The following is a 21,612-nucleotide window of genomic DNA, read 5'->3' on the forward strand; positions in this document are numbered from 1 at the left end:
AAGTGGTTTAGCTGTAACTAGTGTTATGCCCGGTCTGGAGGCGAAGAATCGCTCAGACTACAGTAATTTTGGTCATGTTCAGCAAACTAAATGTAATGAAGTCGTGCGGTGTTCGGATTTGAAATTAATAGACCGACTGGAAAAGGCAGCTGAAAATGTAGTTCAGGAAACCCCTACACACTTTGACCTAAATGTAATGAAGACAGATGTCGGTCACTTTAGTTGGAGACAAATCCAAAAGGAACTATTGGATGAGTTTGAGGAACCACCTTTACAACCTACAATAAGCCACGCTATGATAATAGTGAATATGTTGGGTATCAATGTACGTTGTCTCTTAGACAGTGGAAGTGAGGTGAGAGCAATATCTCAGTCCTTCTTTGATGCATTACCTGGTAAAGACAAGCTTACAGTAATGAGGGTATCAGGACTAAGAATAATTGGTGCTACTGGCAAGGTGTCAAAAACGGTAAAGCAAGAAGCTTTCTGCCCTTTGATATTAATGATAATTTAATTGATCATCCGTGCTTAATTGTAAACAATCTCAGTATTGATGTTTTAATTGGCATAGATTTCTTGTCGAAATATCAGAGTGTTGTTGACTTTGAAAGAAGCCAGTTAAAATTGGTCTTTCCGATAACCGGAGTAATTACGGTACCTTTTATTGATAAACATGTAGTAACTAATGATGAAACTTGGGAGCTGCCTATACGAGTTCTGAAAAATAGGAGATATTGGGGCGAAGGTGTTAATCTTAGTAAAAGTAAGCTAAAGACAGAAGAAGAAGAAGAAATTATTTTGGACAAAATAGATGCTAAATTGCAGGAAATCGTTAAAATTTCAGCTAATCAGAAGGAAGAACTGAGACAGGTTTTAAAAAGGCATCATAAGGTATTTTCAAATCGACCTGGCGTGGTCAAAGGTTATGAATGTCAATTAAAGGTGAAACCTGGCCAAGTGTTTTTCAGGAAACCACATGCCAATGCATATAGGCTAGAGTACCGTAAGAGTAAAAAGCTATTCGGTCTCAGGAACGTGATCGACCTAAAGAAGTTCATAGGTAGTGAATGAATTCTGTAGGGAGGAGGTTGTTCAGTAACCTCTACACAGTGTGGCAACTGTGCAGTCCCAGCTCTGTCAGATCTTCTTTCCCATTTCAAATTTCACTCTCTCTTCATCTTTTCTATTCACCTAAAATTTCGACCTCTTCTTTCTGACACATTAAATTTTCCGTTATGGTTATCAAGCCAATAATAAACTAATGAATTCTGTAGGGAGGAGGTTGTTCAGTAACCTCTACACAGTGTGGCAGCTGTGCAGTCCCAGCTGTGTGAGATCTTCTTTCCCTTTTCAGGTCTCACTCATTCTTCATCTTTCCTATCCACCAAACTTTCGACCCCTTCTTTGCAATACAAAAATTTTCCGTCATGGCTATCGAGCCATGAGTTCTATAACTATTCTATCCACCGATTAGTGAAGAAAATACCTAATGTGATAAACCTAACAGTGACATAAACAACAGAGAAGCATGATGTAATTAAGATACAAAGGTATTTGAGTAACAAGTATGTATAGAACCCTGGTAGTATTATAAGTACAAAGTTGTTGTTTTATTGGAAATGGTCCACCAACAGTAATTTAAAAAGATATACAAATTCGTGTACAAGCAGGATCTGAAGTGGCAGTGAAACCTATTGTATGCTGTAGAGCTAACTAATTAATAGTAAAAGAGTTTTCTTAGTGTTATGAAAAATATGCAAATAAGTTGTAAGAATGAACTCACCTTGTGTAGCAAGGAATGGCAGTGTAATAGAATTGAACAGTGTTTGTGGTTGAGACGTGAAGGACACGTCCTTGATATATTTATCAGGTTGGAGCTGGCCGTTATTTGGTGTAGTGTGTGACAGCACACACCTACACGTATTGAGGTTATGAGTTGGAGGCGTGAATGCGACCACAGGTACCCTTATGTTAGATGAGACAGAGCAGCTCATGGTGTCCTATAGGTTTAAGGAATTCAGCATTACGCTCGTCCATAATTACTTAATGCACTTTAGTGGTAGGTCGAGAGAGACTACCTGTGGTTTCAGCGTCCGATCGAGTGGAAATGGGTTGGCACGTGAGCAAACTGATCAGCTGCAATACACTATAGATATGAAATAAATGTGCTATCCTATGCGTTAAATGTTAATAGAGTAAGTGTTAAATAAGTCCAGACTTAACATAATTGAGTAACATAATGGCAGATGTGAAACATTATTTATAGCTCAGCATAAATACACTTCGATGAAGTAAATACATAATTGCAGATGTGGAACTGACACAGCAGCAGAGGACCAATAAGTGGATTTAGTAGTCAACTAAACGTAGTGTGTTTTGAACTCTCAGAACTGTACTATTACCACAAGTTACTCACATGTACAAAGAGGCTGAGAAGACAACTGCTAATCAAATATACTCATATTATCTCTAAGAATAAGGTAATCGAAGATGAGTCAGTTAAGTAAATAAAATACAGATTTGTCAGGAATGTACCGAGCATTGGTTCAGTGTTCCAGCCCAGAAATAATAAATTGAGATTAAATAGGATTTATGATTGTATGCCTTGAGCATAAATTTTTTTTGGTACGTGACTAACGGTGTTATGAGCCATTTGTTTACCGATTTTATGACACTTGCGTAACCGCGAGAGTAAAATTGAAAATGTTTTGTTAACTTTGTTCCAGCAACATATTGAAAGATAAAATGTATATATATCCCCATTTCATTGTGACCCACCATTAGATTTTAAATGAACAGAGTCTGAGGCACTCTTTTTGTTTGTTCTACAGGACAAACCAGTTAATGGCAGCCTGGTAGTTGCGTGAAAACGTGGAGAGACTTGGATACCACTCACAGAGACCCCTCACCTTTCCCCATGTAAGTTAGAGTGGACGTGAAGGACGCACACCATAGCAACTTCCCCCCCCCCCCCCCCTCTACCCTTGTGAATGGAAGTGTAGAACGCCAGCCAAAGTGGCTACAACCACATGTGGAAAAATGAAATTGTCACGATTTGTGAAATTTCCTTTTAGGTTTAGAAAAGACTGCTAAGATATTATTATCTGTTTATATATCTTGAATAACCGTGTTATTTTCTTTGAATTTATGTATGAAAAAAAATATTTACAGACAATTTAATGAATTTAAGATTTTCATAATTTTACATATTTTTATGTGTTTGTCTGTCTAAGGCAATATGTATGCCAAAGTGTTTCATTGATTTTTGCTCAAATTGTGAGTGATAATGTTGCTTAAGAGGCAGTGAACATCCCAGCAATTTAAATAATTGAAGCAGGTAATAAATTTTCTTTTAATATTTCTATATGTTTAAATTTCAATTTTAATTTTTCATAGCGAGTTAAGCTGTACTCTTGCTTTCCTTTTTGTAATTAATTTTTTTATTTACATTCAAAAAAATTAAGTAGAGGGTGATGTAGGGAAGCAGCCTACTCACGCCTTATAAAATTCACATCAGTCTTTCCATTGTGTGCCAACCAGTCCGCTGTAACTAGCTGTGACGTCATAAATGTTGCGCAATACTTTAAAAATGAAGTAAATAACCTGAAACTTTCCTAGAATGTCAGGAGTAATACAAAATCAATATGTGTTGGATATCAGTTCAATAACTTTAACCATTTTCGAAATTTGGATGTTTTCTGTAAAAATCATTGGCGCAACAGAAAAGAGCTAGAAACTTAAAAATTTATATTTAGATTCCTTTTGCATAATAATTTAGTAGAAACAGTATTCTGGATCTCACAAATTAAAATTTTAGTTGAAATTCATGATTTTCTGGTTTTTGTCTTAGAAATCAAGAAAGCAAGATAGATTAAGTAGGCGAATAAATAAAGCTAAGATGTTTAAATTTAAGTAGAATGGAGATCCGCTATAATCATAAAAATGTGAGAAGTTTCAACAGAATAACTACAAAAGTATAGCTATAGCGTATCTCCAAAGGGCAAGTTCAGAGCTCGTCTACTGCGTGTAGTGTAATTAAATTAATTCTCTCACCCAAAATATTTGACTTAGCCACATCAGACTTTTATTATGATTACTTACTTGTGTGCTGATTGCACAATTAAATTGAAAGCTTCATCGGCCATCAGCAAAGGAAGCAATGATTTATTCGATAACTTAAAGTGGTGCATTACTAGCCTAGCGGCTAGTCGGAAGAGCAGATTTGATCAGGCGTTCCCTTAGCAGTCCGCACCGCGGCTTTATATGTAAGAACGCTGTGTGAGAGAAAGGTAGGCCCCAGTTCTCTCCAGACGCTGATTAGCGCACCACCTGTGCCGGGAGTCGCGTCGGTATCGTTGATATAAACAGCCTCGGATGCAGTAATAAGTTACTCGGGATACGCGTAACCATGAAATCGTTTTCGAGTGAAGTGTTAATTTTGGGATGACGTTAATGATCTATCTTTAGTTTGCGTATGTCGTATTTTCACGTGCCGCCGCAGGACAGACATTCTACCATTATTAGCGTGGCGTTTGATGAACATTATCATCAAATTATGGCGAGCATTCACTTAAACATTTAATTTGAACAGTTATAGCTGCATCAGCGCATTAGACTCTGAACTGCTCTGGTAGTTGGATTGTGTGGATTCTTTTTGGTCTGTGACTTTCAGAATATAGTGAGCATTTTAGAGAGAATGGTTTTTGATTATGAATCCCAGACAATCTCCTAATTCCTCAGAGCTATAAGCTGTAGCCATAAACGTATTTCTCAGATGAAGTGGGCACTAGGAATTCTAATTAGAGGCTTCACGTTTTGCTAATCACTTTCTGGTTGCCAATATTGTAGTTAGAGAGCCAGTGTTGAGAACGGCAAACAACAGCATTAAATAAATAATAGGAACATTAACAATTATTCCACCTGCCGCCCACAACCCGAGGAACTGCGTGTTTCGTCTTGGGATCGTTTAGTCGGCGTGAGAGCGTTACCGGGATGCTCAATAATTTTAATTACGACTAAGCCTATTTGTGGCACATCATGATCAGCATGTAAGTCGTAAAAAGTCTTCTGAAGACTTCTGAAATCTAGGTCAAGAGCTTTTGATTGCTACCTTCAGCAACAGGTGGCTGTTTTTGTTCCCTACATTACGTGGGCACAGTTGCTGCTGCAGCCACGCTTGAGATTCCATTGGAAACCGTTACAAGAGGGGCGTTGTGCATCACGGAGAGGTTTACGATCGAAATTTTGAGAAAGCACCTTCCGGGAAGAGTCGGACGACGAATGTATCTCGCTTGATGACCACGACGGGAAAATTCGAGAAATTAGAGCCAATGCAAAGGCGTACCTATAACCATTCTTCCCTCTCGCGGTAGCAGTATGTGAATTGGTCAATGGACACACTACCGTTACTTTGTCAGGTTTCTGTTTGAATTCGCGAACAGCGATGTTTGTAGCAGAGGTCACTGTCACAACAATATGACGAGTTGAACAACCCAACGAGTTTCCCTTTCTTCTTTCCGAGGCCGCTCGTACCTCATCTACTTGATTCTCAGGTACAATCGGTAGGCCACCTGCCAAAGTGTCTGTACAGAGGGTCGAAGCTGCAGACTGCACCACTGTAGGTGCTCATTCCCACACAACAGCGTGCGTGAAACAACCTGTCAAACCATTCCATGGTAGAGGAACATACCAGTGACGTGTTTCACATAGCTGTTGACTTCATTATCCTATGAAGGACTTAAAAGCATTCTTTCTGTTTTTCCTTAGGCTCTTGAAGTGAAGGGGTCGCCAGGCAAACTGTACGCTCTTCAGTGTGACGTGGGAAAAGAAGAAAGCATCCTCTCAGCTTTCAAATGGATTAGGGAGAATCTCAAAGGAGTCGACATCCTGATCAACAGCGCCGGTGTGGATCACGAAACTGATTTTATATGTAAGTATGCAAACGGAAAATCAGAGATTTCAAATTTTAATTCATTTACGTTGAATTAATGTATATTTGACCAGAAATGTGAAGGAATGCATTATCAAACTTCCTGGCAGATTAAAATCGTGTGCTGGACCGACACTCGAACTCGAGGCCTTTGCCTTTTGTGGGCAAGTACGCTACCACCTGAGCTACCGAAGTGCGACCAGCAACCCGCGACTCGTTGGGTAGCGCAGTTGGTAGAGATCTTGCTCACGCGAGGCAAAGGTCTGGATTTCGAGTCTCGCTCTGTCATACAGTTTTAATTCGCTAGGATGTTTCATATCAGCGCACACACCGCTGAAAATTCATTCTGAATGCATTATCACCTAGAGTAAAAATTTACTAATATTACAGCATATCCATACGTTTTAATGTCAACTAAGAAATACAACGATACACGTCAAGACAAGGAGACGAATCAGACGTGTGTCAGTACTGCGAACAGAATTAACGCCTACTGTTCCGGCACTCTGGCAACCTCAAGGTCTCTCGTCCACACTCGTGTGGCAAATGGCGGGCTGGCTTCCTGGTCTGTTGTTCCACAGAAACACGATAAATGTTTAAAACAATTTACACGATTCACAGAAAGATTATGGCTTGTGAAAACTGTGGTGATTAACGAATTCAGATATTGCCTGCCGAAAGAAGCAAAAAAAAAAAAAAAAAAAAAAAAATAGAGGAAAAGATAGCACTTAAAAGTGTGTTAGTGTGTTGATTGAAGTAGAGTTAATAATTGCAGCACATACAGTATTTTATCATGTTTTTTGAAAAGAGATACTAGCGTTGGCGATTTTATAAAAACTTTTCCCATATTCAAATCATGACCAGCTTTGGAAACCATTATGTAGTCCTATTCTCATGTCGTTATCGAAAACTGTTTTTTCGTCTTTACATATTCCATCGAGAACCAACATAAATCAGTGTTTTGGTAGCTGTATTCGGCTCCTGATATCAGCGTCCTCTATGCTTCGTTTAGTTCTATGCTTCTTCTCACAAACCTCTATCAAAGTTTTTCTATACAAAGAAAGAAAATGTGTTATGTGGACACGTGTCCGGAAACGCTTACTTTCCATGTTAGAGCTCATTTTATTACTTCTCTTCAAATCACATTAATCATGGAATGGAAACACACAGCAACAGAACGTACCAGCGTGACTTCAAACACTTTGTTACAGGAAATGTTCAAAATGTCGTCCGTTAGCGAGGATACATGCATCCACCCTCCGTCGCATGGAATCCCTGATGCGCTGATGCAACCCTGGAGAATGGCGTATTGTATCACAGCCGTCCACAATACGAGCACGAATAGTCTCTTCATTTGGTACCGGGATTGCGTAGACAAGAGCTTTCAAATGCCCCCATAAATGAAAGTCAAGAGGGTTGAGGTCAGGAGAGCGTGGAGGCCACAGAATTCGTCCGCCTCTACCAATCCATCGGTCACCGAATCTGTTGTTGAGAAGCGTACGAACACTTCGACTGAAATGTGCAGGAGCTGCATCGTGCAAGAACCACATGTTGTGTCGTACTTGTAAAGGCACATGCTCTAGCAGCAAAGGTAGAGTATCCCGTATGAAATCATGATAACGTGCTCCATTGAGCGTAGGTGGAAGAAACTAAAATGAGCTGTAACATGGAAATTAAGCGTTTCCGGACACATGTCCACATAACATCTTTTCTTTATTTGTGTGTGAGGAACGTTTCCTGAAAGTTTGGCCGTACCTTTTTGTAACACCCTGTATACGCTCTACTGCCAGTGGTGCTACAGGTCGTCTGTGAGCGGTTACTCCACGTTGACATCCAACATAGAAGGTAATCACATTAATGTGACGGGACCGTGTATATACGTTAAGTGTTTACCTTGTTTACAGTGTCATTTATTTTATGAATTCGTCATAAAAGAAAAATGTCGTAAGCTGTTAAATATCCTTGGCTAAAGCCATTTATTCTTCAATAACGATTATTCATCTATAGAGTCTCTTGTCTACAGCCGTGGTGTACAATATTTGGGGTGAATCAATTAGCATTTCCCCATGTAGTTTTCTTATAAATGAATATTACGTTTGCTTTCTTCCAGTTTTGAGCATATTCGGTGCGTCCAGCACAGCTTCAAACTGTGTGCCGGACCGAGACTCGAATTCGGGACCTTTGCCTTTCACGGGCAAGTGCTCTACCATCTGAGCTACGCAAAACGACTCACGACCCGTCCTCACAGCTTCAACTCTGCCAGTACCTCGTCCCCTACCTTCCAAACTTCACAGCTCTTCTGCGAACCTTGCAGAACTTCTACTAGGAAGTTTCATATCAGCGCACACTCCACTGCAGAGTGAAAATCTCGTTCTGGAAACGTTCCCCAGGCTGTGTCTCTTCAATATCCTTTCTTCCTTAAGCGCTAGTTCTGCAAGGTTTGCAGAAGAGCTTCTGTGAAGTCTGGAAGGTAGAAGACGAGGTACTAGTAGAATTAAAGCTGTGAGGACGGGTCGTGAGTCGTGCTTGGGTATCTCAGATGGTAGAGGACTTGTCCGCGAAAGGAAAAGGTCCCGAGTTCGAGTCTCGGTCCAGCACACAGTTTTAATCTGCCAGGAAGTTTCATGCTACAGTGGTTCGAGGAGCATAAGAATCAACTCACGTTGATGTCTTGGCCACCAAATTATGCTGATCTAAGCCCACTTTGGGGCACTCTGGGGTGCAAGCTGCCGGCCAAGAAACCAATGGCCTGTAATTTAAGTGATCTGTGCGACCTGTGTGTAGGTATCTGGTGCTTCGTTCTTCCAGATACGTATCGAGGACTTGCAGAATGCATTATATGTGGAATAGCTGCGATATTGTGTGCAAGACGTGGATCGACATGATATTAAGTCGATCGTCATAACATTTGGACTCATCTGTGTATAACATGTGAGCCAGTAGGCCGGCTGGGGCGGCCGATCGGTTCTAGGCGCTACAGTCTGGAACTGCACGACCGCTACGATCGCAGTTTCGAATCCTGCCTCGGGCATGGATGTGTGTGACGTCCTTAGGTTAGTTAGGTTTAAGTAGTTCTAAGTTCTTGGGGACTGATGACCTTAGCAGTTAAGTCCCATAGTGCTCAGAGCCATCTGAACCATTTTTTTGAGCCAGAAGTCTTCTGTGGTATTGCTTTACTGGAGTGTTCCCTTTTCTGCTTCTCTAGTGTATTAAGAGATGCTATTTGGCATCCGTTTTCTATGTTATTAATACCACCAAGCGTCCTTATAGACTCTTCTAAGGCGAGACACTGAGCAGAAAATAAACTTAGGAGCAATTCATTTGTTTCACCTTACTTACTAAGTTGGCCACACATGCCGCAGTCGGTCTTTGGCCTCGTCTGTCAGGCACCTCCATCTTCCCCATTCCATGTATTCTTCTCCAGCTAGACCCATCATACTTATGTCCCCTCTGATTCCGTTAGTCCACCTCAGCCGCGGTCTTTCCCTCGGTCTGCTGTCCTCTTCCACCACCTGCCTTGTGATCTGTCCTTCTTAAAGCATTACGTGCCAGTAACACTTCAGTCTCCACTCTGTAATCACAGCCACAATGTCCCACGATTTGTGCAGCCCCTGCAATTCGCGATTTATCCTTATCCTCCTGTCGTCTCCATCTTTCACTGGTACAAAAATCTGTCTCAGAATAGTGTTTTTAAACATCAGTTTTATCTCTATCTTTTAGGTCAGAGTCCAGTTCCCTGTTTCGTGTAAGAAGACCGGTTGTATTACCGTTCTGTGGATCCGAATGTTCGTGGACGTTGACAGAAGCCTAGGCTCCCAAGTGCAAACCTTGACCTGCTTCCTGCTTGAATTCTTGTCTTTATTTCCTGCTCTGTCTTATTCATTTTCCTGAGTAGTGTCCCAAGATATTTCAGTTCTCTTCAGAGACATTACTTCCACATCTAAAGGTCTGTCATCGTTCTCACTGCTCACTGCGAGGTATATGATCTTATCCATATTCATCTTAAAACCTAGTCTCATTGCCTCTGCCATTAACACTCTTGTCACCTGAACCAGATCGTGTTCATTCTGTGCAATTAAAACATCATCTTCAAGGCCAAGGTGTTGACCCTTCTGCCCAGTGCGGTGGTAAGGGGGGTGAGGGGAGGGAGGGAGAGGCAATCTCCCTGTCGCATTCCATTTCTCACCTTGAGTGTCTCTGACATCTTTCCATTCACTTTCACCATACTTGTTCTTACTTGTATACATGCTTTTATAAATTTTATTAGGTTTCTAGGAACCATTTCCCTTCCCAGTTCTTGCCAAACACTGAAGTGATAAAAGTCATGGAGACTTTCTAATATCATGTCGGACCACATTTTGCTCAGAGTAGTGCGGCAACTCGACGTGACATGGACTCACAAGTTGGAAGTCCCCTGCAGAAATATTGAGTCATGCTCCCTCTATACCCATCCATAATTGCGGAAGTGTTTCCGATGCAGGATTTTGTGTAGAACTGTCCTGTCGATTATGTCCCATAAATACTCGATGGGATTCATGTCGGGCGATCTGGGTGCCCAGATTATTCGCTCGAAGTGTCCAAAATGTTCTTGAAACCAGTCGCTAACAGCTGCGGTCCGGCGACATAATAGCCCATTACTGTTTGGGAAAATAAAGTCCATGAAAGGGTGCAAATGGTCTGCAAGAATCCGAACATAACAATTTCCAATTAATAATCGTTACAGTTGGACCAGAGGACCAAGTCTGTTCCATGTAAATACAGTCCACACCTTTGGGAAGCTAGGGAAGATTTTCGCTATTAGTACTGTCATCTGACTGCACGATGAATGTCGGGCTATCATGAAGACTTGGTAGCAATTAATTTTTTATGTAGGAGGCGACCACGGTATCATCTGAGAGTGGTACCGACTTCAGACTCTCACCAAACCTTTCTCCATGTATTTTGACGGCTGCGGGAAGAAGTAATTCCTCAGTCATAATGCGTGGTGATTTGAATTTTTCAATCAAGTATGCTACACCTTAAAAGTTCGTAGGGCCTACTTAGGAACAGATACCTGTTTCTTGAGGAACCAGGCGTTTCCTTTTAGTTTCCTTTTAGTTTTTGCTCTCGGTGCTAAAAAAATTCAGTGAATTTACTCGCATGTTCTGGATATTTTTTCTCAGGCGTCTCCCTATTTTGTACTCGTGAAGCCGTCGTTGGCTGAAATCAAGAACTTATTGTGGCCTTCCTTATTATTCAAAAGAATGCTGGTAAAGCCTAATGTCAGATAACTGCTGTTTACGCACTCTGGTTTTGCGTTTAGAACTCACGGTGATGATAAGAACGCCGCGCGGGATCAGCCTCGGGCATGGGCGTGTGTGTTCGTCCTTAGGATAATTTAGGTTAAGTAGTGTGTAAACTTAGGAACGGATGACCTTAGCAGTTAAGTCCCATAAGATATCACACACTATTGAGCTGTTAAGAACAGAGGAAGACACGCAAGAAGAATCTACTTTGATTTAACTCGAATCTTTTACTTATTAGAAATGCATATATTCGGAGGAGACGAACACTCAGTGAATCACTACCGTGGGCTCCCTTGTTACCACTGCGATTCTGCCACTCATCCATTAGTGTCATTGATTGTGGTTTAATGCTTGGTAAGTAGCTAATCCTGGGGGTGATCGTTGACTGTTTCTCATCTTTCCTACTGACAGGACCTACTGGTCAGTTCTTGAGAGATAAGACAGCATATTAACGGTGGAGAAGCAGCCTAACTTGGTTCATGGGAATGAGAAACAGACGCTAGCTACCACCAACTTGCACAGTGCCTTGTTGGCAACTTGGGTCCATGGCGTCTTGGGGTTTGGGCCACAGTCGTACTTTACCATTAGCTGTTACCGTCTGAAATCGGGACGCATCTAATCAGCCAACTGTTTTCCAATCGTCTAGTGCAGCCTTCCTCGAAGTTGGTAGCACATGTCACTGGGGGAAGGTAGGGGGGGGGGGGGCGCAGAATAATAGAGGGAGGCGCCGGCTTTCGTTGGAATATTTGCATTTTATATTGTGCAGTAAGAAGATTTCCGGTGAACGAATACTGCTAGCCGGAGGATTATTTAAGAAGCATGCAAATAAAGGTAACAACAGGTTTTACCAAAAAATGTATATTTGATATTGAGAAACACGTTCTGGAATGTAACGCAAGAAACTGTGGATCATAACTGTGGAAAGACAAGTGCAGTGAGAACACTATCTAGTGCTTTGTTTAAGAGTTTTTGAGAAATGAATACAGAAAGTGAAATGTATCACAGCATAATAGAGGGTTTCGGCATTTTGCCTCGAGCTGTGATTGTGCAGGAACACTGAAGATGTATCAGCATGGAAAGGAGTTCCTTGACAGCTACATGTTGTATTTTCATCTGTTGGGATGAGCGCAGCTAAATTAGGGATCTATGATGTTGTAGCTACATTTAATAGTAGGAGTGATGAACTGGGAATGCTTGTGGAACTAGAAGTGAGTTTGGGGAACTGTACGGCGAAAGAACTTCATGAGACGGATACACAAGGTGTAAAGGAAGCTGCGGCTTCATTTTTTAAAAAAAAGGAAAAAAAGAAAAAGTCTAGTGTAATGAAGAGAAGGCAGTTACTCCATAACAGGGTTGTTAACGATGACTCGCAATGTGGTCACTGTTGCTTCTGTTTCACACTGTGTAACAATAAAGATAAAAATCTCGTATGCAATTTTAAAATTTGCCTGAGTTTTTCAACCTGTTGGTTTTAAAACATTCGAAAAGCCATGGACCAGCAATTGTGCATATAAGTTTATTTGGTTTAACCCCTAACTCACAAGGCGAGGTCACTCAGATCGCGTGAGATTTTTTAACTCTTTCTCTACGGTCATTTCTGTCAGAATGCTTATACACGCTCCCTACCCTCTCGAAATCGCTAAGCCTACAAAGTTTCTCCGTTGGTTGCATTATCGATACCTGTATTTGTTGTTGACACGTGTTGCTGGAACGTGTCGACGTCTCCTAGACCGCGACTCGTGAACTTCCTCCCTGTTTTCTTCAACATAGTACAAAATGTGTTCGCAGGAATGCGTAAATTTTAACGACCCTAAATGTAATGAATTTATTTTTCGGTGGATGGAGGAAGATGTCAGGGACTTAGATGAAGAAATAGGCGAAAAAGACGACCATTTTTCAAGAGGCGCTGATCATAGTTCTACTAGCGGAGAACCATTCAATGGAAGAACTTCAGGACAAATGTGATGTTGACCTTTCCATTTCTCCAATAAAACACATAACATGTAAGTTAGAATAAAATGTGTCCTGAGTGACGATAAAGAAAAACGTAGATCCCAGTAGTGAATGTCAATTTTGTAAACTTTCTTTTTGTATCTATAGAGCGTAATTTTCATGTGAAAGTTTAAACTCTCGAATTTAGTTTTATGTGAAAATTTGCTCTGTACGAAGACATATGATTTTTTGGAATGTAAAAGTCACTTCTCTAACTGTTCGTTTATGTGTACTAGTTTAAAAAAATGCAAAAAGCTAAGTGGTTTTGTGTGACAAAATTTAAAATACTACAGGAGCTTTTTAGTGTTATTAAATTTGAATGAGTATTTAAACAACACTTAAATAATTGTAAAAATAGATGTTACTTGACTTAAGTGAACAATTTCAGAAGAACTACTTCTTAGATATCGATTTAAACGTAGGGACCCCAGAGCCACCACCTTGTGACATACGTTAGCAAAAGTCACGTAGTGAGTTAAAGGTTAATTTTATTACATTTACGTTGTTGAAAAGTCTATCAACAGTACAGATATCGAGTAAAAACTGTGGAAGCATTCGTATTAACGAAAACATCTTTGTTGTTCAAAGCTACAAAACGAAACTACAGTTAATGTAAGGTAGAAATTGCATATCTCTGTTCTAAATAGCCTTTCAGGTAACGACTATTGATCAATGTAACTTCAACGCGAGCACAACACGTACCAGGTCTCCTTTTAACTTATTTTTTTGATAGGTTTATTTTTAACCATAAATCCCCATGTTGTCATCTGTGAAAGGTGAAATGTATTTTTATTACCTGTCTCTTTCTCTGAAACTGCTGCGTCAAAATTGCACTTTAAGTTATCTGACTATATTGACTGATGCTCAACTTTGTTGACTTGTACAGCCGGTAAAACAGAACATTGGAGACAGATGATGGAGGTGAACGAGCTTGGCCTGGCCATCTGCAGCAGGGAGGCGGTCCAGGACATGATGAGGAGGGGCGTCGACGACGGCTTCATCATCCACATCAGCAGGTAAGAGCCAGCGCTTACGTGGCGACGCTCGTAACACACACACACACACACACACACACACACACACACACACACAAACATACAAATCAGTACATACGAGGTGGCGCTTAGATAATTACGCTCCTATAGGCGGCCACACATACACACCACACACACACACACACACACACACACACACACACACACACACACGTGTACAAATAGTTCCGTAAGTAGATACTGCACTAGTGACTGTAGTGGAGTTAACTCTAATAGTGATACATCTGTCACTCCATCAGTCCTTTACGTCCTTCTTGACATTTAGAAATATACTATTTCTCTTCTTTACGTTTCCCAAAATTCTTGGTAGTCACAAATCAAATGTTTACTGACGTAATGAGTTCGCAGTCTCGGTAACGATTATGAACGTTGCTACACTCTTTGTTCTCAGATGACTTTCGAATGCGTGACATTATACATTCGGACATAGCGTTTGGTTGTCAATTATATAGTATGATATTTCATACAAGAAAAAATTTCTGTTTTCGACTTAGCTCTATTTATTGATGCCAAATTTAATTGCTTTCGATTTCACTCCCAAGTGGTTAGAATTTCAGACTTCTTACTCAGATGCAAGAACTGTTCTAAAACTTCAAAATATGTCGTCTCTTAATAATGAGCATGAAAAAAATTTATTAACGTGTCAACAGGGAGTCCGAAGACTCCTTAACCACACCCATCGAGACACCCAAACCGTTGTGGATTTAGGCCGAGAATTTCATCCTTGTCAAGTGCTTGAAATGCGCAACATGTAAGTCTAACAAATATATATACAGTTGAGTGCAAAAACAGAAACAAAACATGGGAACATGCTTCTTGGTTTTTAAAACGTAGCCATTTGCAAAAAACGATGTTTTTCCTTTTCTATCCTTGAAATAAAGATTTTTGACACCTATTCGTTATCTTGATTTTTTTTCTGTAAAATGTTATTAAACGCTGTTATTTGGTCTTCTCTGCCAGAGCTAAAAACTACAGCAGGGGAAATTTTTATCTTCTTGTGAATACTCACGTGAACTGCATTAATTTTACAAACAGACTGCACAGCTCATCCTGATTCTATGGGTTTTATGGCTTGACACCTTGTCATCTCCAAAGCAATCGTAGGAAATCTTTGACTGAAGAGTAATTATTTTTGTACATTTTTTCCGAGGTTAACGGTAGTAGATATGTCGTTCTAATGCTGCACGTCACACACCAAGGATGCACAGTACAGTGGAAGACATAGTTATAAATACATTACGTGGAAAAACGTATGCAGAAGCCCGATAATTAGTTTCAAATAGTGTTAGTCGATCTAATCAATGCTAACTTTTAAATATTTTTGAATATTGCTGTTGATTAGTGTCTGAGCTGTCTCAGTGGTCGTGGGAATTTTCCATTCTGTAGTGGAAACTCTAGTGACAACATGTGGTCTCCATTATTTTGGAACCAGAAAAGATACCTGACATCAGGAATTTTATTCCGTAATTCTCTTGAACGCCTGCTGAATGATGCTAACACTAATAAAAAAAAGTCTCAAAATATCTACTAGCAAGAGTATGATTCCGAACATTAACTTTTGATCCATGGGTATAGAATGTTACAGTCAACGATTAACCCTCTAAAACTATTAATTGATGAAATTAATAACGCAGTTTAAACATAATGCATCGGTATCTTCAACAAAACTTACAGGCAATGTGACTTGCAAAATTAAACCATGGTTGCTAAAAATTTACCCCTGAACAGTGTTTTACGACATTTCTCGACAATGCTGAGTTTGTATGGGAACGATCTAGTAAAGGCCGGGAACGTACGAGAGCTGCAGAGAGAATAATGTGGAAGTGTTCGTAACTATTTTGTCAATAACCAGCTTATCGCCCGCTGTTTCGCTCGCGTATACTGTATGGTCTGCACATATGGCTTTTGTGTTCTTTTATCGTGGTTTTATTTTGCTGACAGACTGCAAAACGTTCGACACTTTTCACACTAATTAAGGTCATAGAACCATGGTCTTTTCCGAATGTACTTTCGGTCAAAAAACGATTCTGGCAGCTTTAAGCCCTAGGTTTTTGTTGATCATGATTTTTACGTTATTGCGTTCATATTTCAATAGAAACATTCATCCTCTAACACATATTTCTTTATATCTAACCGATAAGTGAAATACGAGTTTTCATAGAATCAGCTTTAAAAAATTTTTAATGTGACGAAATAGTTTCTGAAAAATTTTCATCTCCTGTCACACACTAAGTGGTCATATGTGCAAAAGCGGTGACACATATATTTTTTATTTGTAACACAGAACCCAAATACAATTTTTCATAGGTTTAGCTAAAAAATACTTTCATGTTGGATTATTTTCATAAGACATTCCACCCCCTGTTTCACCCTCTTAGGGACTGAATTTCTAAAAACATTGAAACACATATGTTTTTATTGTAACCGAGAGGTCAAACAACAATTTTCGTAGAAGTAGCTTTAAAAATACTTCAGTAGTTCTTTAATAATGATTTATTTTCAAAAAATAGGGGCTAACTATCCAAAAATGTTTAAACACGTATTTCTTTTTTCTGACCGAGAAACCAAATAGCAATTTTAGTAAGTCTAACTTCAAGCTTTCCTTAATAGCACCATGTTTTCAATAAAATCTTTCATCGTCTGTTTCACCTCCTTAGGGGTAAGATTTCGAAAAATCCCTTCTTAAACGACGCCTTAAGTACAAGTTTAACACCGTCTGCAAATTTCTAGTTTCTATCCTTAGTGGTTTGGGCTGGGTGATGATCAGTCACTGAGTCAGTGAGTCGAGACATTGCCTTGCATATACTGTAGAGGTGTAGTCTGTCAAAATGACGCCGGCCGGTGTGGCTGAGCGGTTCTAGGCGCGTCAGTCTGGAACCGCGCGACCGCTACGGTCGCAGGTTCGAGTCCTGCCTCGGGCATGGATGTGTGTGATGTCCTTAGGTTACTTAGGTTTAATTAGTTCTAAGTTCTAGGGGACTGATGACCTCAGATGTTAAGTCCCATAGTGCTCAGAGCCATTTGAACCATTTTTCCAAATGACACATGTAGTGGCGATGCAGTTTCCACTGTTCAGAGTTGCTCTCCTCGAATCTTCCTTGTGGAACGATTAATGCCCAATGTCGTATCGCCCTGTGTTAAATGTGTAGATGTCGGAGGCGCAAGATGTGGGCTGTACAGTGAGTGGCGTGGGGGTGGGGGGGAGGGGGTTGCAAAGTAGTACGTTTCCTTTACGCCAGATTGTTCTGCCGCAGTCATGTGCATTCGTGTAGTATAAAGACGAATCTGCATCAGTGCATGCGCCCTTTCATCCTGATGGTGCCTCCAAGCTTCTTAAGTGTCTCATTATGTCACTGAATGGCGGCGATATAGCGGATTCCACAATATCTTCGAGAATGACGACGATTACATTAGGAAAGTTAGTTATCACCACTTTGTGTGCTGATCGCTAGAATAATATTTCAAGTCGAGTAGATCTGTTGTTTTTTTCTGGATATATTCTTAGTTTCCAGGAAATAAAAATATGCTGTTTGACAGTTGCTAAGGAACAACTGACAGCTGCTACGGAACAACCGACCAATGATAGCAACAGGAAATGTGGACGTGTTAATTCCAGAGAAGAGTGTGTACGAACGCTCTGAATGCATTCGACAGTTCGTGCAGTACGGTGTGTGGCGAAGGTTTTTGTGGAAACGATTAGTGCGACATTCCGTGGTACGGCAATACATCTGAATGACATCATCTGAGTGCTTATGATCGTGAACGAACAGTTGGAGGGCTTCAGGCAGGTCAAAGTTTCGCTACTGTAGACACAGTAATAGGTGTTTCCAAATGTGTCACCTCGCGGTTAAACAACTGGCCAAGTGCGATAAGGTTTCGCATTCTGAGGGTTCCGTACAAACTTAATTATATAGACAGTCCATCAATTCCGTGAATCCAGAATCTCGACCATTTCTGCCTGTTATCGACACTGATGTCGGCTAGGTATCGGTCGCAAGAATTCCAAGATTTTCGATAATATTTTAATTTCAGTAATACAAATAGTCACGCAGCAGGCAGGCGACCATCCATTCAGGATGACGGTGTCGCTATGCTAAAAGTCAGACATCAGGCAAGGAATGCCTTTCTTGCTCGTATGAAGCCTTTCGGAGTTTATCCGTCATCAGATATCCAGGAGCGATTACTGTTTCTAGATATAGTGTTTTAAGTTGCGTGTGAAAGAAATATTCGCAGACTAGTCAAAAATCGTCAGACTAGTCAAAAATCGTCAAAACTGGACAAGGCCCCAGGGACCGATAGGATCCTAGTCAGTTTATATACATATTTTGCAGCTGTGTCAGGCCCTTTTTTAAGCATGATATATGGTAAATCTCTCGAACCAATAATTCTGACCCGTGACTGGCCAAAGCAGAGGTGACTCACAAAACTAGCGTCCAATATTAGTGATATCCATGTGTTGTAGAATCTGAGAATATATTTAACACATCTTTGTGTTTCAACGACAGTATTTATATTTCAGAGTATGAACTTTATTCCGATATCTCAATTATCTATGAAATTTTCGATCATTTTTTCTTGTAAAAATAAGAGATGTGACAGTCAGTTTTCCTTTTCCTTCTTCTTCTTCTTCTTCTTCTTCTTCGAGACTCACGGTTAAATTGTATCATTCCGGTTTCATTAATTCTGTTGTGAAATAACATCTTTTAAGTAATTTACGACTTTATTTTGGTAACTGATTGCATTACCCTATCGTTCCCGTAAGGTGAAATACTTAGTGGATTTTTTTGGCCTTTTAAACTGCTTGAGAGTAGTCAGTTTTGTGACGTAGTGATAGATCGTCATAACCGCGCTATCGTTTTCACATTTCGACATTTATAAGACGAACATGCAGTATACACTTTTACCGATGTCTGGTTGTAATTATTATTATTATTATTATTATTATTATTACTGTGCAGACTGTTTCTTTACATTAACAACAATGACACGTTCTTGTAATACCAACGAAGGCTAATGGGCCTGAAGCAAAACTCACATCAATGAAGAAATAATCTCTTACAAATTCATTTCATACCATAAAATATGATTAAGGTTCAATACCTTCTTCCAAATTTTCGTAAGTGTATGTTTTCTTTCCTTGCTGGCAATGTGATTTGTCTTTGCTTCGTTAACATTTTACTTCCTTACTTAAATATAAAATCACAGAAATCCACACTGGAGGGAAAGAATACATTACAGTTCTCAGATCAAATGTTGCGAGGTGTCTAGAACGGAATGGAGAAACCAATTCACGACTTGTCACGTGACATCGTGAAAACCATGGATGGAAGTAACGAGACAGATGCTATTTTTACTGCTGGAAAGCATTTTACTTTGTACCACACCAACACTTATGACGGTCGTTAATATGGTGTATAAAACGATGCCTGTGAATGGATTAAGGATTTTTTTGTATGGAGGTTCCAACATGTTGCGTAGAGAGTCATCGACAGATGCAGAAGTATCTTCAGGTCTGTCCAGAGAAGTGTATTAGGAGCCTTGCCATTCGTGTTATTTATTTATGATATGGCAGACATTATCATAAATTCAGATTTTCTACAGATGAGGCAGTTATCCGCAGTGAAGTATTGCCTGAAAACAAACTGCAGAAATGTCCATACAGATATTGATAAGGTTTCAAAGACGTGCCAAGATCGGTTACTTGCTTTAAACATTCAAAAATCTAAAACTGTGCACTTCACAAAGCGCACAAACAAAGTGTCCTAAGAGCACAATTACTATGAGTCACAACTGGAAATAATCAATTCTTCAAAATGCTTTGACATAGCAATTTATCGCTATATGAAAAGGAATCATCGCATAGGTTCAGCATCAGATAAAGCATGTGGCAGACCTCGGTTTCTCGGTGGGACGATGAAACAGCTGAATTGTCGGGCACGTGAAAACAGACGCAAACTGTCCCACGAAAGCCTAGCTACAAATTTTCAAGAGCCAATGTTGAAGAGTCTAGGAATACACTAGCACCTCTGACGTATCGTTCTCTTAGGTACTGCGAAGACAAGGTTCGATTAATTACAGCTCACGTAGGGACAGATTGGTAGTCAATCTTGCCGCCCTCCTTTGCTCTGCCATTAATTTCACAGCAGTTTATAGAATGGGAACTTGATACGGAGCAACCTGAGCTTGGATAAAGCTTTATGAGTGACTTTCCTTTGCAGTACTGCGGCCCATATACCGATTTTCAATGATGGCCTCGGGATGCACTCAGCCAACAAAACAGCTGTGAGGATTATGGCTGAAGGACTCAGGAAGGACCTCGTCGCCAAAAAGAGCAAGATTCGTGTTGGGGTAAGACAACATTTCTCGTCCTGTCAGTAACATATACTTATGAAGAAATCCTTTGATTAATGTGTTGTTATTGCGGTTTTCAGTCCGAAGACTGGTTCTGTGCAGTTATCCAAGCTAAGCTACATGAGCACCTCTCTGAATAACTACTGTAACCAACATCCTTTTGAGGACTATTGTTGCAGTCAAACTTTTTTCTCCCTCTGCAATTTTTACCAACACACACTTTCCTCCATAATGTATCCCAGGATGTTTCCGATCAATCATTCCGTTCTTTTAGTCAACCTATGTCATACATTACGTATTTCCCCAAGTAGACCGACTTGTTCTTCCTTATAAATTATCCGATCCACCCATCTTCAACATTCTACTGTATCACCACATTTAAAAAGCGTCTGTTGTTACTGTTTAATATACATGTATCGCTTTCATAAAGAGCCATAACCCAGCTTAGCACCCTCAGAAAATACTTATCTGCTTTTCAGAAATGCCTTCCTTACTTTTGGCAATCCTCATTTTGCATTCTCTCTACTATGGCAATCGTCAGTCATTTTGGTGCTCAAATAACAAAACTCATCTACTGCTCATCCGTACTGTTTCTGACAGAATTACGATGTCATCGCCAAACATCAATGTTTTTATTCTTTCACTTTGAAGTTTGGCTTCATTTCTTTCACAGGCCCTTTTTAACTTCTCTTTCATGTCATTCGATTCTTATAACTGCAACCTGGCTTCTGCATGAGTTGTAAATAATCTTTTGCCACTTTTATTTTATCCCCATTACTCTCAGAGTCTCAGGTAGTGGATTCTAGTAAATGTTGTCAAAATATTTATCTAATTCTATGAATACTATATGAGTACACTTGTCTTTCTTCAGGCCGTCTTGTAGGATATGTCGCTACGTCGGTACTGCCACGCGTGTTACTCCACCTTCCCGAAACACAAACTGACCTTCCACGAGAGTGGCGTCTACCAGGTTTTCCATTCTCCCGTAAATAATTTGGAC

General features: G+C 40.1%; 1 protein-coding gene across 1 annotated transcript in view; it reads left to right on the forward strand.

Moving 5' to 3' along the window:
* The window catches only part of LOC124777863 (dehydrogenase/reductase SDR family member 11-like), a 48,061-nt gene that overhangs the window by 13,598 nt on the left and 12,851 nt on the right, over positions 1 to 21,612 (forward strand). Inside the window, exons 2-4 of the mRNA XM_047253398.1 lie at positions 5,767 to 5,929; positions 14,093 to 14,222; positions 20,480 to 20,609. Of these exons, the coding sequence (XP_047109354.1) occupies positions 5,767 to 5,929; positions 14,093 to 14,222; positions 20,480 to 20,609 (423 nt within the window). The remainder of the gene's footprint in view (positions 1 to 5,766; positions 5,930 to 14,092; positions 14,223 to 20,479; positions 20,610 to 21,612) is intronic.

This window comes from Schistocerca piceifrons, chromosome 2 (genome assembly GCF_021461385.2).
Source record: "Schistocerca piceifrons isolate TAMUIC-IGC-003096 chromosome 2, iqSchPice1.1, whole genome shotgun sequence".
In the NCBI taxonomy this organism is placed as follows: domain Eukaryota; kingdom Metazoa; phylum Arthropoda; class Insecta; order Orthoptera; family Acrididae; genus Schistocerca; species Schistocerca piceifrons.